This window comes from Bactrocera oleae, chromosome 6 (genome assembly GCF_042242935.1).
Source record: "Bactrocera oleae isolate idBacOlea1 chromosome 6, idBacOlea1, whole genome shotgun sequence".
NCBI lineage: Eukaryota > Metazoa > Arthropoda > Insecta > Diptera > Tephritidae > Bactrocera > Bactrocera oleae.
The window spans coordinates 16,373,853-16,391,968 of record NC_091540.1 but is presented as its reverse complement, the minus strand read 5'-3'; the positions used below and the strand labels follow the sequence as shown (position 1 = coordinate 16,391,968).

The 18,116-nt window shown below is 33.0% G+C and overlaps 1 protein-coding gene across 7 annotated transcripts in view; it reads right to left on the bottom strand.

Moving 5' to 3' along the window:
• The window catches only part of siz (Brefeldin-resistant Arf-GEF family protein schizo), a 118,161-nt gene that overhangs the window by 6,100 nt on the left and 93,945 nt on the right, over positions 1-18,116 (bottom strand). For 2 of the 7 annotated variants that reach the window (XM_070112084.1, XM_070112087.1), the window contains exons 2-5: positions 16,958-17,736; positions 5,978-6,273; positions 5,181-5,433; positions 121-686 (exon numbers count right to left, since the gene is read on the bottom strand). In XM_070112084.1, the coding sequence (XP_069968185.1) occupies positions 121-686; positions 5,181-5,433; positions 5,978-6,273; positions 16,958-17,175 (1,333 nt within the window). In that variant the 5' untranslated portion in view covers positions 17,176-17,736. Of the gene's footprint in view, positions 1-120; positions 687-5,180; positions 5,434-5,977; positions 6,274-16,957; positions 17,837-18,116 lie in introns of all 7 variants that reach the window. The other 5 variants (XM_036360557.2, XM_036360560.2, XM_014235491.3 and 2 more) reach the window with 4 other exon arrangements.

Below are 18,116 nucleotides of genomic sequence, written 5' to 3'. Positions count from 1 at the left end.
AAAATTAAAATGAGTCTACATTAAAAATATTAAGAACAAGAAATTTAAAATAAAAATTTAGAACATAATACGTAATAAACTCAACACCTGGAAAGCATGAATCACTACTAAACAACTCACCTGACTGACTACGCGGTATGGGACTGCCATCCTGTTGTCGGCGCTCGCGCATCGACAGCGAACGAGTGGGCGGTGTGCGCGCTGACATGGCACTCGACGACACAATTGGCACCGATGTGGCGCCCACCACACTGCCGGGTGGACCAGCCAAAATGGTAACACGCGGCTGCTGCTGCTGTTGTTGTGTTTGTGACTGTTGGTTGGCATACGGCGACGTAGTGCCCGGTGCTTGTAATTGCTGTTGTTGCTGCTGATGCATCATATCCAGCTGAGATTCAGTTGCGCTGCCATATGCTGAGGACAATGACGAATTGGAGGCAGGGCCATCTTCGACACCGCCAACTACGGCACCAGCACCACAAGCGCCACCAGATACAATAAGTACGCGGCGGCTAAGACGTTTCTCAGCTTTGGCCATAGCGGTAATTGAGGCGAACTTTTTCACCATCATATAGTGGCGGAAGGCGCGCTGTATCGTTACGGCTGCATTACGCGCGCGCACGCCGCCGTACTTACGCTCCAATAGTTCAATTTGTTTCTCCAACAAATCTTGTGAGAGCTCGTATCTGCAGTAGACAAAGAAGAAGAAATTATTATAATGGCTGTATGTTTGTTTGTATGCGCATAAGTGAGACTTGGCAACAAAATGCTTGAAATGGCATTGCATAACGTGAAAATTGTGTAATACAAAAGCAACAAAAACAACAAAAATCGAAGAAAAATAGCTCACAAGCACATATTATTATTATGCCTACCTACACACATAAGTACAAGTGTACGTTTATTGGCGCGTATGTAAATTTGAAAAGCAAAAACGTTCAAAAAATCGAAAATCGCCAACAGCGGCACGGCGTAAATCGGAAAATCACACGTAGCATATATATATATATGTATATATATATACATAAAGATAATGTATATATGTATGTTGTGCGCTGATTAGTTTGCTGACTACTTCTAAGATTGTTAGGCGCAGGCGCTTCTTCTTGGCTGCACCACACTTTTGCTGAAGCTGACAATGAGGCTGAAACTGAAACTGGCACTGACACCGGAGCTGACAGGCCGATATGGTTCTAGAAACTTTCGACTACTGAACACAGAAGTTTAAAATGAAATTTTTTTTACAAATATAACTTTGGTGCGCGCGCGTCACATTAGCGCTGACGCACAAGCACAGCGCCGCTGCCAACCAATACACCAAATAAAAACAACAGCAATACTAAGTTGTTGTACGTAAATTTACGCGTCTGTGTGTATGCATTGGAGCTTTCGCGTAACTGTGTGAATTTTAAAATACCATATTTTTGCTTGTTTACTTGGCGGTTACGCGCGATAAGATAAATATTTTTGTTGAGCATTTTATCTTATCTGCACATACTTGTCTTTCTTACACAAACAATTTGGAACGTTTATGGTCACTTTGTGATGATATTTAAATTCTAAACATATTTGCAAAGTTCACAATGTGTGCACAGACAAAAAAAAAAAAAGAAAAACCGACAAGTTTTGTAAAAAGTAAATCTAGAAAAAATTGAAACAATAAAGAGAAAATGGTAATGTTAATTTAAAATGAAATCAATTGATACAGCTAACTCTAATTAAATGCTTAGAAATCAACAATTGTTATCGTATAGCAAAGCGATCGTCTGGCGCGATAAAGATTCGGAGCTATTAAGGTGTCTGTGAAGTATTAGTGCCAATTGTTTTCATAAGCCATAATAAGACAATAAAGCATTTAGCGAAATCACCTACAGTAAAGTACAATACGACGAAAGAAAAAACAGCTAGTAAAAGCGGCGTCTTCTATTTCGATATACCTGTATTTAGACATAAAATAAAATAAAATTTGTTTAGGGATAGTTGTCAAAGCAGCTCATTTCTTTTCAATAGATTTTGACTTTCAGCGGAATATAGAATTTCCTAGAGGGATAGCTATCAAACCAACTGTCAAAGTAAGTAAATGTGTTTGTCATTTAAATACGTTACACTTTGGCAAGAGCTTATAACCTAATAGCGTTTAAAAATCGTGGACATTTATTTCCAAAACACATACGTAATTTTTTCCGTCATGATGATGATGACTTAAGGATGCGGTAAAATTGGGGTTGAACGATACGGAAAGCACGCTCTGGGCTCACTTTTATACAAAAAAAGGACAATTGTCTGGTTGAGTATATATGCTGAAGATATGCTTGCTCCATAATCTTTTAAGACTGAAAATAGAGCCAATGTTCCCATTAATGATGAGCGCTACGGGCAAGTGATTCGCGATGTTTTTTCAATATCAATCGTACAAATGCTAAGGGGCTCCAGCAAGTACAGACAGCGCAAGAAACCAATACTCTATTGAGAGATCTGGTCCCTCGTTTGGAATCTAAGACTCGGCGCGTTAATGACGAGAAAATGCCAAAACTAAGACTTATCTACGGTGAAATATCTAGGCGATATCTTTAACTATAGTGTAATTGATTAGAAAATGCAGATACTTAAAACAGTAAAATTGGATCCACTGGTTAGTTCTCATAAAATGGAACTTTGGTCACATGCACGAAACTCGGTTCAGACACTTAATGTCAAAAAATTTAAGAACTCTCCTGTATTTTATTAAAAAAGTTCTATATTTCTAAAAAGGGACACTTCATATATAAATCTATAAACATTGTGTACAATAACTCTAAGTTTTCTAAGCAATTTTATGGCAGAAAAACAATAAAGCGAGATAAGTAAGACAACGCTAAGTGTGGGCGAAACCAAATCTAAGATACGCTCGAATATTAAAGGAACGCAATATTTGCGATATGAATGAGACGATGGAAATCTATATATTTGACGTGTACAATTTGTCCGTACAATTCTGGACCAACTTCGGCAATATTTCTTGTAAAACTACAATAGACTTAGTCTAAGACACTTATTTAGTTTCAACCTGTTATATGAAACCTAGAAAGTGTTATGGATCCCATTTTGATATCAGAGTATACTTATTTAAAAGATTATACTTATATAAAAAATTTCACATAGTTCCGCGACGGCATCCCAGCTGTACCTAAAAATATCTGCGAACGCGTAAAGAACAACATTTGGAAATTCACTTTACATAACGTTGACCTTTCAAATATGTTCTTTCTTGCTTTTAATTGCACACATGTTCCTAAAATATTATATTGACATTATCGGCCATTTACACATTTCCAGACTGTTTTGTACAAATACAAAGGTGTGATACGCATTCTTGAATTGCTTGATTGTAATTATGCACTGTTATTTTTAAAATTTGTTGTGCAAAAATACAGCACACCTGAATGACGCTGTTGAATGACGTCAATAAGAAAGAAGATTTGCTGCAAAGTCTTATAAAATGCTTCGATCAATTTCGATTATTGCATATAAGATTGGCCGATGTAGAAATGGCTTAAATAAACCGCGTGCAGATTAAGGTTGTTATGTAGGGTATATAAGATCGTTCAAATATCCATAGTACTCGGTTTTCAAAGACACTGCAACCAATATCTGACAAAATATGTAAGATGTCCTCGATTGCACACTCTAGTAGAGCTTTGTTCAATTTCATGTCATAACTGATATCTAATGTATGCTTCGAGAAATCACCATAACCTCAAAATGCCTATGTAGACGGTGATAGTAAAATTGCTGGTGTAATAAATGGGGTCTTCGCACTAGAATCATATGGCATCTACGCCCAGACATAGAATTTGTAGATTCACAGATTATTCCAAAACAGAAATCAGACAAGATAGGAGGCGCTTTGGTGATACTAAAAAGACCAAGTAGTTGGATGAGCTTCAAAAATTGTGTATTAGTTGAATGTGAATGAGCAATCTTTCCTGAACATTATCGCATATTTAGTTATCTTTTGACAGATTCTTATCAACTTGTAATCCTGCAAGCTGTTTGAAACGCAAAAAGTGTATAAATTTATATGGTACTGTTTTTTTTTAGCGATATCGATTGAGTTTACTTGCACAATTCACGAATTCAAGTCCAACAGCGTATATTGATTACAGCTAATCGCAAAATGGCGAACAAAATTATTCGAAGAGTATGTCTGAAGGCTTGAAATATATATACATATACAAGTATAACACATTAGAGAAAACCTTCAACAATCATACTACCCAAATAAAATAAGGGGTTTAAAGTTTCAGATAAATCTATAGAGAAACTTCTATGTGATATCTCTAACCACAGTGGTAGTTTTGAAAAATGAATATATGTTTCTAGTCGTCATAGATAATGCAAAACTTTGGCGCTGTCGAGATAACATAATATTGTACTTTAAAAGAGGAACAAAACTGAGTTTTGTGTCCATTGATGCGAAGCTGCCAAAGTTAAAAGTTTTCTATGGAGAAATGTATAGGTGATATCGTTAACTATAATAGTTACTTTGGTTGTTAGATGCAAAAATATATTTAAGTTTCTTAGCCTCAACAGAAAAAACTGAACATTGAGCGCTGATTAACATCGTAACATGATTGAATCTCACAAAATCAAAACAAAATTTTTTGATGTGATTTATTCGAGTACAGTGATATCCATTTTAGACGTTAAAGGGGAAAATATATAATTTTTGAAACTCCTCTAAAAACTTTACCAGCGTTAGGCGTTTGTTACACTGCTTAACTAATTCCAATCAGTACCGAAAGAAGTCAGTGAAATCTTCGTTAAGAGGTCATGCTTTGTAGGCATAAAAGAAAATTATTTTTCTATTTTAATTATTTGCGCTTTAATGGAAAAATCTCAATTTTAAGCTCTCTGTGAAATGCGTTTATAAAATCGGATTTGAAATTTAAGAAAATTGTTTTTACGAATTTTCTCTCCACACCGTAATGTGCGTTTATACGTATCTATGCATATATATGTTGGACACCATTTACCTAATAACAGTCATTTTTTATAAATAAATCAACAACAAAATGAAATATTAAACAATTATGTCACATTGATCGCGGATAACAGTTCAAAATCACCGTTAATGACAAATTATTTTCGCCTCACATACAAAAATAAATAATTATAGATCGATTTTTATCAAGACTTACGCTGTCTGCGCACGTGCACGCTTCAGCACATCGCTGCCATTACGTATGGAATTCTTCTTATGCATATTTTGCTGCATGGCCGATGGCGAAGTGCTGCCGGGACCGCCGCTACCAGCCACACCAACCGCACCGCCGGTGCCAACACCGCTGCCGGCAATCACAACGGCGCCACCATGATGATGATGATGGCCATGCAGTAGATGGTGATGATGCTGGTGATGTAAGCTCACATGTTGGCCATGATGCATGCCACCTGTGGGAAAAAACAAAAAAAAAAATTATATTAGTAATGAAAAAAGATGTTACTAACAAATACAAAAACAATTACAGGAAGGAAAAGTGAAGAGAAGATAATTAAGTTGTAACAATCAGTGGATACAAGTATATCAGATATGTGCGAAAGCCCTTGTGTTGAGTAAGGCCGACTTTAACGCTCGCGCATAAAATTAATAGCACAATAGATAATATTTTGTTTTATTATGAATGCGGCTCAGTTTACATATGTATATATTATGTACATACATATACATTAGGGTGGGTAAAAAAAAAACAATGTATCTTTCCTTAGCGAGATATGAATTTTTCTATCTGAAAACAAGAAAAAAATAGAAAACTGTAGAGCGGAGAACCTTCCCGTTACAATTAAGAGCTCATACTTTGCGAGACTTTTTAAGAGGTGTGTATCTACCAATTTTTCAAAGTACCAAGCGAAATAAAAACCTTCATTTGTTTTGACCCACCCTAATATATATATATATATATATATATATAAGTAAATAACTATGCGTCCAACTCACCGGATCCCGCTGCTGCTGCGGCTGCTGACTGATGTGCGATTTGCTGTTGATGGCACGAATTTGCATATTGTTGTTGTTGCTGCTGTGGATGATGTTGCTGGTAAATCATGTGCGATTGTGGCATTACGGGATAATTTATAGCAGCGCTGGAAGAGCTCGAGGGTATATAGTGTTGTTGCAGATAAACATAACCACCACAATCCGTTGACATTGTGGAACCGGACGTTGTGGAGCCCGGCGGTGCAGCAATGTCATATTGGGTGGAACCGCTACGCTCGATGGATTTTTGTGGGAAACTGAAAAATATAAAAAATTCAATTCCAATTAGTTACTTGGTTGAAACAAAATTGAAAAATTAAACCAAAAATTTATTTTTTAATAATAATAGCTCTATGTAGATAGTAGGATGCGTCGTAAAGTAAACTTAAAATATTTGTAGAATAGGAAAAATCAAATTTCGACTCTAATTTCGTACACTCGAGGTTTTTGTTCAGCAACAACTTAAATAAAAAACTCTACGAAACACAGATATCAAAAATTGATATGTTCTAAAAAAATTTATATAAGTATGTATTATATGATAAAACAACAAAATGTTCATTCAAAAAAATTATTTTCATTTGAATTTAATAAGCAACACTGAGTTTTAAGTAAAAGGTACAATAAGTTTAAGTAATCTATGGGAATATGTTAAAACTCGACTTAAGCTGTTTGGCAAAATTTGATTTATTCCGAACCACCCTATCAATATTCGATGTGTTTTATTGGAAGCAATATCTTAAAAACGGAAGCTTAAAATTGCAATGAAATAAATATAAAGCATATGCCCAAACACAACAGTTCTGAAAAAATTATTTTCCGCCATTTTTAGATTTTAAAAAATCTTCAAAAATATTTTTACACTGGAGCAAACTAACAAAACGTCGACGATATCTTGACAAAAAATTAAAATTTCTCAATCTAACTTGGTGAAAAAGTAAATCAAGTCATCGCATATAGTAGAAGGTCTACGAAATAGATATGTTGCGGATTTCTAATTATACCTTTTAATCGCAAATTTAATACATTTCCTAATTTACTGTATTAGCTATGTTCACCTTGTCTCATGGGTTACATTAGATTCTGTCATAAACAATATTGAAACTTCAGTACTTCCCAGAATTATTAGACTAAAGATTGTTGCTCCTTACTTTAAATCCTCAAAACTTAACCTTAAAATATCAAGGAGCACTCCTTCAAAACTTAGGAGCGGAAGCTCGACTAAGTATTTTACAAAACTTAGCGGCAATTATTACTGCATGTTTGTATATAATACTCGTAATAGCTAATTTATAATTAATCACTAAATAAAAAACGCTACGTGCCAAAAAGCTATTGGGGTATTCTGATATCTAGTGACTTATGTACAAAACTTGAAGTGGCACAAAGTAAAGCAGTATTTTTTTAAGTTTTATTTAAGTGCTATAAGTATCGGGTCTCGAGCTATTTTTATATTCTCGCAACCTGTTGCTACAGAGTATAATAGTTTTGTTCACCTAACGGTTGTTTGTATCACCTAAAACTAATCGAGTTAGATATAGGGTTATATATATATAAATGATCAGGACGAAGAGACGAGTTGAAATCCGGCTGACTGTCTGTCCGTCCGTGCAAGCTGTAACTTGAGTAAAAATTGAGATATCTTTATGAAACTTGGTAGACATGTTTCTTGGTACCGTGAGACGATTGGTATTGCAGATGGGCGTAATCGGACCACTGCCACGCCCACAAAACGCCATTAATCAATCATTTTTTTAAAAGTGGGCGTGGTCCAGCCCTTAATAGGTTTAATGTGCATATCTCCTAAACCGCTAAAGCTATAATAACAAAATCCACTGGAAGCAAATGCTTTTAGAACCTCTACCTACAGTGTGAAAATAGCTGAAATCGGGTGGCAACTCCGCCCACTCCCCATATAACGGTACTGTTAAAAATTACTAAAAGCGCGATAAATCAAGCACTAAACACGCCAGAGACATTAAATTTTATCTCTGAGATGGTATGAGATGACTTTATAGGAACCGCGTTCAAAATTAGACAGTGGGCGTGGCACAGCCCACTTTTAGGTGAAAACCCATATCTTGGGATCTGCTTAACCGGGGGAAAATGGGCGAAATCGGACTACAATCACGTCTTTTTCCCAAAAATTGCCTAAATCAACCCTAAACTGTTCAAGCCCCTAAGTACTAAATATGTGGACCCCAGTGCCTATAGTTGACCTTCTACCGAAAATATCAGTCAATCCACAAAGAAATCTCAAACGAGTATACCATTTGACTTTGCGAGAGTATAAAATGTTCGGTTACATCCGAACTTAGCCATTCCTTACTTGTTAGTATATTAGATCATGCTCTAAAGTTTATAAGTATTTATTTTCAATTGTAATAATTATATTCGATTTTATTTGGCTTCAACTGATTATAGATTAATATCAATAAAATTTTTTTTTTAATATAAACATAATCACATTCTATTTCATCTACAAAATTTATAAAAAAAATTTTGGGTAAATTTTCTCACTAAAAATCATTACTTCCTATAAACATTTTATGAACATGTTAAAGATATTTATTGCATTAAAAAAAAAAAATACATATATACACATATATATCAAATTTTTATTTATTTAAAATATTTTTAGATCCAATTTTTGCGCTAAAATTTAACAAATTTTTGCAACTACTTCTTTTAGATGTTTTTTGTTTAATAAAATATTTTCCAAATTAATTTTTTCACTAATATATTAATTTATTAATTTTTTGCTTTAGCTTTTATTTTCGCAAAACCACTTCAACAAACACACAGTTGTCACTAAAAATTAATCACACCAATAAACACATAAAATGGTAACAGTTTTCATAAAAATTTCTTGGAAAACATTTGGTCACATGCATTTGTTGCACAGCACTGTATTTTTGTTTATTTTTATTAGCATTTATTTATTATTATCATTACTCCTCTTTGTGCTTTTATTACTGTAAAAAACAGTTGTTTATCAAAAAAATACTTTTTTTTAACCTTTTACAAAATTATTACATATTTATAGCTTTTTGGTTTAATTTTACAAGACATTGTTTGCTTTTGTTATTTGTTTCTTGTGTTTTGCATTGTCCGAGAAATCAGGTCACCCTTTACTTTTTTTTCTGTTTTTTGGCACACAGTTATCGGCTATTGTACGAATTGGTACGACAATAAAGAAATGCAATATTTTGCACCTGATTTCTGGCTACCGAATTTATAAACTTTTATTATTGGGATCAAAACACGAACAGCTGTTTTGCAAGCCAAACGAGACGCAGGCGAAATAAAACGAAGACATGTGGCGAATTTGGCTTTTTATGGCGCATTTAAATTTAATTTAAGCAATTACACCTTTATTGATTATTTAGTTTTTTTCTTCTACTTTTGCTTATTACCTTTCACCAATTATAAAACCCGAAATGCAAATGATCATTTTGTCGCTGTGTTGTGCTAGCAAAAGAACACTCGCTAAATAGTATGTGTAAATCACAGCAACAAAGTAAATGTTTCTACGCTAATTTCATTTCTATTTGGATCACTACAACATTTCGACTCCGTTTCCAGGTGTTTACGCTGTCAAGGATACGTATGAACTAAAAGCGGCGGCGGTGATGCCTTTTCCTGCTGCCACGCATGCGCAACGTAGTAGCGTTGAAGGCGATCGTGCGCAGCATAAATTTGTGCTCAGACGTGTGCTCCCCGGCTGACTTAAGTTTAAGGTGACCAGTAAAAAAGTAAAATGTGTTAGTAAAAGGAAGGATATGAATATAATACAAGATAAAAGCTCAACAGCAATAACAAAAAAGCATAAGTTTAAGAAAGAATATTAAAACGTTTATTTGAAAAAACATATGTATATAAACCTCAGTTTGAGTTTTTACTTTCCTCTCCCATTAAAATGTTTACCTAAGCTGGTCACCTTAAGTAACCCTCATGAGTGTCTTATGAGCTAGCGCGCATCCAATTCGCATTTCAATAATGATATAAGAATAAAAATCATATAGAAGATACGGATGCATAGATCTTCACAGTCAAGATATAATTATGAAGAGCCATTTAGGCGAGAAAAAGGCATCCTTACAATCTAGATATATTGACAAACTGACGGCGCAAGAAAATTAAAACAAGTGGGGAGGGACATTTTTTTTTACATGTACTTGCTTTTGTGTTGAAATGAAGTGAGGAAAACCAAAGCAAGGTTTAGAGTAAGGAAAGAATATAGGTGTTTTTATGATAGATTCTGTACAACAAATTTGGCTCGGCTCAGTGCAACAGGAAATAAATAATTAAGTTTGAGGTACTAATAAACATATGAAAAATATAATGCTTGAAGAGTTATTAAGAAACATTTTATGAAAAAAATAATAATGTATATTTCATTAGCATGTAACGTTATGTGAGGTATTTTAAAATATTAGTAAGAAAAAAATAATTTTAAAATATTAAACTTCTACGCTTCACAGCGGTGCCATTTAAAGATTAGTTTAAAACGGTATAATAACCTAATAACGGTTTAATAACTTAGTTGTAGTGATTAGAAGTGTCAGCTACCTCCCGCCAAACCAATGTTTCGACCAATATTGGAGAGTTTTTTGAATCATAAAAACCATTAGCTCTACGCAAATGAAATCCCGCATGTCCCCTGGAGAATATGAAATAATATATAATATCATCTACCTAATGTCTACATAATTTCAGAAAATTATAATCAAGTCTCTAGACGCATTCTTACAAAAATATCGATTCCAGAAGACTGATAAGGTCAACAAAATTGTGTCAGATATTCATTCAACTTCGAAATTCGTAAATTGTTTGAGAGTTGACGTCAAAACTTAGTTTCAATAAGATATATATAAACTTCGCCATGTAAACGACGACTTTTGAGTTAAATAATCTCCGTCTAACTAAGCAGTTAAAAGATGTAGTTCCAAAAAGTTATCTAAGAAAACTGAACTTGCTGCATCTGAATTCAACTGGGCTGGCAGACAGCATAGCTTTAAGTTTAAATAATTGACTATTGCTCGTTATATATCGAAGTGACGGTGGACGTTAGAGAAGAGTGAGTGTTTAAACTTTTTGGAATAGTCACGATAAGGTTGACGCAAAGCATTACATGTATTCTCTGCTTCGGAACCTTAGTAAACTTCAGAATATTGGGAAATTAATAACACTATATAGAGAAAGTCATTGGGGTGAATGTTCACCAAGTGTTTGAAGATTGAGTATAAATGGTATCGATTTTGTATTTTTTGTCTGTCTGTATATATGCGAACTGGTCCCTCAGTTTTTGAGATATCGATCTGAAATTTTGCACTCGTCATTTTCTGACGCCGATATCTGATCACTATAGCTTATAGCCGCCATACAAACTGAACGATAAGTGCTTGTATTGAAAACGTTTTCATTTGACGAGCTATCTTACCAAATTAGGCATGGATTATTTTCTAAGGCAAAGGTGCAATTTTACATACATATGTATACATATGTATGTAGCTTTTATACAAGCTAACCGATCACAGTTATTGTAAGTAATTGAAGGGTAATATATGGAGCTTTGTTGCAACCGCAGATAACGATTTTCTTGTTTTTTTTTGATAATTTTCGAAAAAATTGTTAATATTTTTTTTTCTAATTTTTATATATTCTGGTTTTAATATTTATTTTTTATATATTTTTAAATCTTTTAATAATTAATTTTTATATATTTGTTTTAATTATTAAATTTATATTTTCTAACATTTATATTTTTTAACATACATATGCATTGAAAATTTGTTTTTTTTTTAAATTTTTATATATAAATTTAAAAAAATTAAAAAATTGTTTTTGGTATTTAAATTTTTTTTCAACTGAAATTTTGAGTAGCTTTTAAATATTTGTTTTAATTATTAAATTTATATTTTTTAATATTTAATATTTTATATCATTGTACATATTTCAAACTTGTTTTTTAATAGTTATATATAAATTTTAAAAACTTTTAATTTTTTTTCATACTTAAACTTTTTTTTTAAATTGAAATTTGGAGTAATAAATATTAATGTTATTAAAAGTTTTACAGCTTAAAGAGTCTTTGAGCTCAATCATAACCCAGTGAAGCGCAGGTTACCTTTCGTTTACCAAAACACCTTTACGAAGTACCAAAACACAAATTCACCAGCACTCAATTAGGATACACATTGAAGTAGTAAACATATCTACAACAACAATAACGTAAATGTGCACATTGCAGACAATAAGAGAGCAGTAAGCCTGCACAGCAGTAGCAACAAAGGCAGCATGATCACTGCCAGCAATAAAACAAAATTACAGCAACAACAAAAAAGGAAGGCGGAAAAAAATGTAGCAAAAGGTGCATCATTTTCGGCCAAACAAAGCCGTACAAAAGCAGAAAGCAACTGCACCTGGCGTTCCACGCACACATGTGCTCAGCCAATTGTATGTATGCGTGTGTGTGAGTAAAGCCACGCACATAGACAGCAGGTAGCGGGAAAATACAAAATGAAAAAAATAAAAGAAAACGGAGATGAAGATGAAGACAAAAACCAATTGCAAAACTATAAGCTGATCCTGCGGCTCGAATGCTTATACAATATAACAAGCAGGATCCGTACACAAGCGCACATGTGTTGAAGTGTTTTTGTTTTTATTTTTATAAATCAACGTAACAGCATGGCGAGCAAAGGATATGCGTTGCTGTAACTGGTGTATAATTTTGTGAAAGGTATCGGATGAAAGCAAAACATCTGCTTCTGCACCTACAATTATATAAATATGTATACACTGTGTATATTTGTATGTGTACGTGTAAAAAGCAGCGAAACGCGGCAGCAAATGATGGCCAGGCGCAGCTAAAAAGGATATACACAAAAATATACTAATAAAAATGTATGCCTCTGTATATATGCATGTATGTACATATCTATATATGTGTAAATTTAAATATATTTCTGTATAAATACATCCATACATACAAATTCATAACAAGCCTTTACAAAGCCACTGCATTAACTATTTTTCAAGGAAGGCCAAACATATGGCTATATTCGCATAAATATGAATGTACTTATGATACTATATATATAAGTACGTATGTGTATATACATATATTAATGCAGTACTTATGATTACATTACAATGCACAAACAGACAAACATATAATATATATAAACTGATATGCTAGAATCTGTAGCTCATCACGTGGCCACTGCCCGTAGAGACTCGTGAACGTGCACTTATGGGCAATTACGTACATACATATATTTATACACATATGCTCGTATATATATGTATATTTGTGTATACATATTTACATATAGAACGTTTAAAAACCAACTAGAATATACAACAATATATGTATGCACATATTTGTACTGGAAAACAAGCAAATAGCAAAATAATATATTTGATTGCTTTTAAGCACACAAACACATATGTATGTCTGTATATTAGGGTGAAGCGTTAAATTGTATGTGAGTAAATTTTTTTAAAGACATTTTTCTTTAAATAACTGTAATTTCTATTTACTAACAATTATAAAGCTAAGCTGCTAAGGATAACTGATAAATGAGACTCCAGCCAAAATAAATTTGAAAAATAAATGTAAAAAACAAAAAAGAAGCAGAATAAATGTATTGTATCTATATAATGGTATCTAAATTTAGGGTTATTAGAATAAACTAAAGACGACAGGAACAACTATCAACATACTAGGAATGTCAAAAAATCATTAATTAATCGAAATTATCGATAATTTTCTCATACACATTGCCTTTTTTTACGCAATTTTGGCATTTTCGATATAATTGATATTTCGCAGTTAGACTGTAATATGTGTTTAACTCTGTACTAGTGCTGAGACTAATCGCATATTCGAATATCCATACGTATTACTCGCTCATACTGTTGAAATCCGGACAGATTCGGTTTATATTAAAATAGAATAAAAATTCGAATAATGCAAGTAAAATATATTGAAATTTTCTGTAGGTTTGTTATAAAGAAATTAAAAATAATAATAATGATAAATAAACACAGTTCACTCTACCCTAATGTACATATGTACATTAATATCTATAAATTTGTTTGTGCTCTCCGTATTCGCATTAGAGGTGAACAAATATATTTAGAGAAATGAAAAATTCTATTGCCACACACAGCTAGGCATATTTGAGCACTAACATACGTAAGAACTTGTATGTATGCATTTATGACGCTGTTGCGCTCCTATTAATATTCAACAAGTTGCAGTCGCCACTAGTTGCTGAACTTTGAAGCGCGCCGCAAGACGCGCGCCGTCGTCATACATTTAAACCACTCTACATGCATACAAATAGAAATGGACTTATATACACACAAATATACAAACAACACACACAAATTAATTGGCATGTAAATCTAAATATCTAAAAGTTATATCGGAAATTGCTATTAGAAAACCCAATATATATATGCATACATATGTACACGCAGGTAATGATACACAGTAACTCTATATTTACACACTATCCATATAAACATACATATATAGTACTTGTATGTATGAATATAAGGAGTACGTATTGCATGTCGGCAGTAATTTACTTTGAACTTTTAACTTTGATTACTGTCATGAGTAACGCGCTGAACTATTTACCATCGAGTACAAAGTATAAATATTAATTGGCATACTGTAAACATATTATATTTATTTGGTGTTGTTGTATTGTAATTACTTTTAATAGCGCCTTCACTTTTCCAGTTTTATAAACATATGCATATTTAACTACGGAGATTTAAAAAGAAAAAATAAAACAAGGAAAAACGTTATTAAGCAATAAAACCCTTCACAAATACAAAATATTTCTTACAAGTACTTTGAACGGCCAGTTTGTATGGCATTGATTGATAACCCATGCCAAATTTGGTGAAGATATCTCGTCAAAAGGAAAAGCTTTACATACAAGCACTCGATGCCGATCGTTCAGTTTGTTTGGCAGCTATATGCTATAGTGGTCCGATATCGGCTGTTCCGAATAATGAGCAGCTACTTGTTGAGAAAAGGACGGGAGCCAAATTTCAGATCGATATCTCAAAAACCGAGGGACTGGGACTAGTTCGCATGTATACAGACAGACAGACGGACATAGCTAAATCGGCTCAGGTCGCCACTCTAATTGTTTATATATGTATATACTTTATAAGGTCTCCGACGTTTTCTTCTGGAGTGTTATAAACATCGCGGCTAACTCAATATACCCTGTTCAGGGTACAAAAATGCCAATGAAATCAAATTTGATATTGAAGATTCGATATTTTTCGAACGTAAACTCTGCCCTATCAATTATTTTTATTATATTATTATTAATTTTTTATTTCATTATATTAGCAGCGAATTTTAGTTATTTGCTGGTTAATATTATAAAAATAATAGTTTAGGCAGATGCGTACGAAGTCGAACGTGCCATAAACTCACTCTTGATACCGAAGAATTTAACGCGAATTTGGACATACATATGTATGTGTAATAAGTTTGCACATTATCACATTATATAACAGACTATAAAAGTGCATAGTAATTTTTTTGAAACTCGAAATTTTGAAACAAAAAAAAACGAAATTTTCAAAACCTGTTTTTTTTTTGTATTATGTAAACCTACTAAAAATGTTGTGAAAGTTTATAACTATGCATTAAACGGTTTTCGATTTAAAATGAAGCAGATTTTCATATAAAAAAATAAAATCTACACCTACATATAATATAAACGTCGAAAGTTTAAACAAATCCTAACTATTTTTAACATTGTGTACCTATATAGTTCGGTACTAACGCAAAAAGTTGCTAAACCCGAATATTGGATTTGTATTTGATGTCTGTAAAAAGTTCAAGAAAAGCGCTTTAAAGTATGCAACTAGGAAAATGAAAGCATTTATTGTATTAAATAGAAACATTATAAGGGAAGTTCTATGACACATATAAAATAAAAATGTTTCGTAAATTTTTTAGTCGAAAGGTTTCTGTATGGGAAAGGTATTAAAATTTACGAAGCTGAGCCGATTTCAAAACATCTTTGACATTTTCTTTTCAATTACTTTCGAACCTTACAGTTTCCGTCATCCTATTATTTTTTTATCATTTACCACTCTGGAAACAGTTTTGAAAACTTGTCAAGTAAAACATTATATATTTTTTTAATATTGTGGCACCAGCCCTGAAACATAATAAATATTATTATTTCGTTCTAATAACCGCTAATTGTATAGAAGAGACCTATATATAATTGTATACATATGTATGTATATGTTTGTACATAGCCAAATTTGTATATGTAAAAACATTCTATTATCGCTGCAGTTTATTCAACACTCGCAAAACATCTCATCCTAAAAGTAGGCAACAATTTTGTCGCACTACCAAGAAGTATCACAGGATCACGCGAGCGGCAGTGCTGCCAAACTAAAATACCTTTGTGTCAACACTTCAACTGTAAATACGTGCCGTGCAGCGGGAAAGCATTTTGTAGTTTTTTCAATGACAATGTAAATGACTGAAGGCGCACATAAAATGCACAACAAAAAAAGGCAGCTGTATACTTTTGAAACAAGGACAACGCCCTGCACGTTTACAAGGAGTAGCAATGACTACACAAATTCTCGGTTTTATGCGCGCTCATAGCTTATGGGGCACTCAAGTTCGCGTTAATTTCGTATCGGTGGCCCTTATTAGGGCAGTCAACCTCCACAAAGTGCCCAATTTGAATTACACATTCGGCTGTCCGCCAAATGCTCAACACGAGTCACTGGTCGCTAGGTTTTTTTTTCATAAATATCTTTTAAGTTTTTTATGAGGAATAATCGTAAACCTAATTGTATGCACACATACAATACAGGCTTTATTATTTAAATTTTGTTTTAGTTTTTGGTTCTTTTTGATTGGCTTACCTCACTGTTGTCACGTGATGCGATGTATGGGTGCGCGTTTCTTTGTGTCGTGTCGAGTAACTGACAACAGTCACGTGACGTGTCGCCGTGCGCACCACACGTCGCACTCGGCTGCGACCATCGCCGACAACAACAACAATCGGCGGCGGTTTCTCATTACCATATTGCAGGAAGGATTCGGAATTGCCTTTACTTTCATACAACTCGGTTTCGGACATAGTCACAGCACCGCAGCTGGTTGTCAAGTGAAATTTGGTTGATGATTCGTTGTTGTTGGTTATTTTATTTTTAAGCTGTCGCGTTATTATTGTTTGCTTTAGTCGTTTAATCAAGTGTTTTAGTTCGGGTGTAATTGGTTTGGCGTGTTGTGTTGTTGTTTTTTTTATTGTTGTTGCTGCTTTTAATTTATTGTTGTAATAATTTATTTACACAGTTTGTTTAGTTTTGAATTTGTATTTAATTTTTATTTTGTTTTATATATACACTTCGTTTATCTTTGGTTTGGTTTTTGTTGATGTTTGCTTCTTAACTTATTTTTTAATTTTTCCAAATATGGTACCTTTTTTCGCTTTTTGTTTTTTGCTCGTTTTCAATTCGTAGTTGTTCGTAAAATTTTGTGTAATTTTTCAAATTGTTGACTTTTTATTTTCACACGTAATCGATTCGTTGTTGTTGTTGTATTTACTATGTTTGCTCTTGTTTTTGTAATTGTTAACTTTTTGCATAATTTATTAGATTCCATGATCTATTTGTGCAAACCAAGCATTTGTATAAAAGCACTACAGATTTTCAAATTGTGAAAGTAAGAGAAAATTGTTAATGTTTATTGTTGTTGCTGCTTTGTTGTGCATACTAAATTGGCAAATCAGACGGTTTGCACTGTCGTGCTTGTTGAATTCTCACAGCGTGATTTGAAAATCGTTAACACATTGTTGATAATATAACGGTTGTGTAGTCACAAGAGGGGTGATCATTTTTTTATTTTTGTTAATTGTTTAAAAAGTAAATCATATAAAAACTTTGCTTTCACTTTTTCGATTTTATTATCATCATAAATATTTATGAATATTAGCCAACTTATTAAGAAAAACCGTTTTTTATATAGCGTCTTTCAAAAAAAACAAAAAATTATTAATACATAATTAAAACGAAAATACAA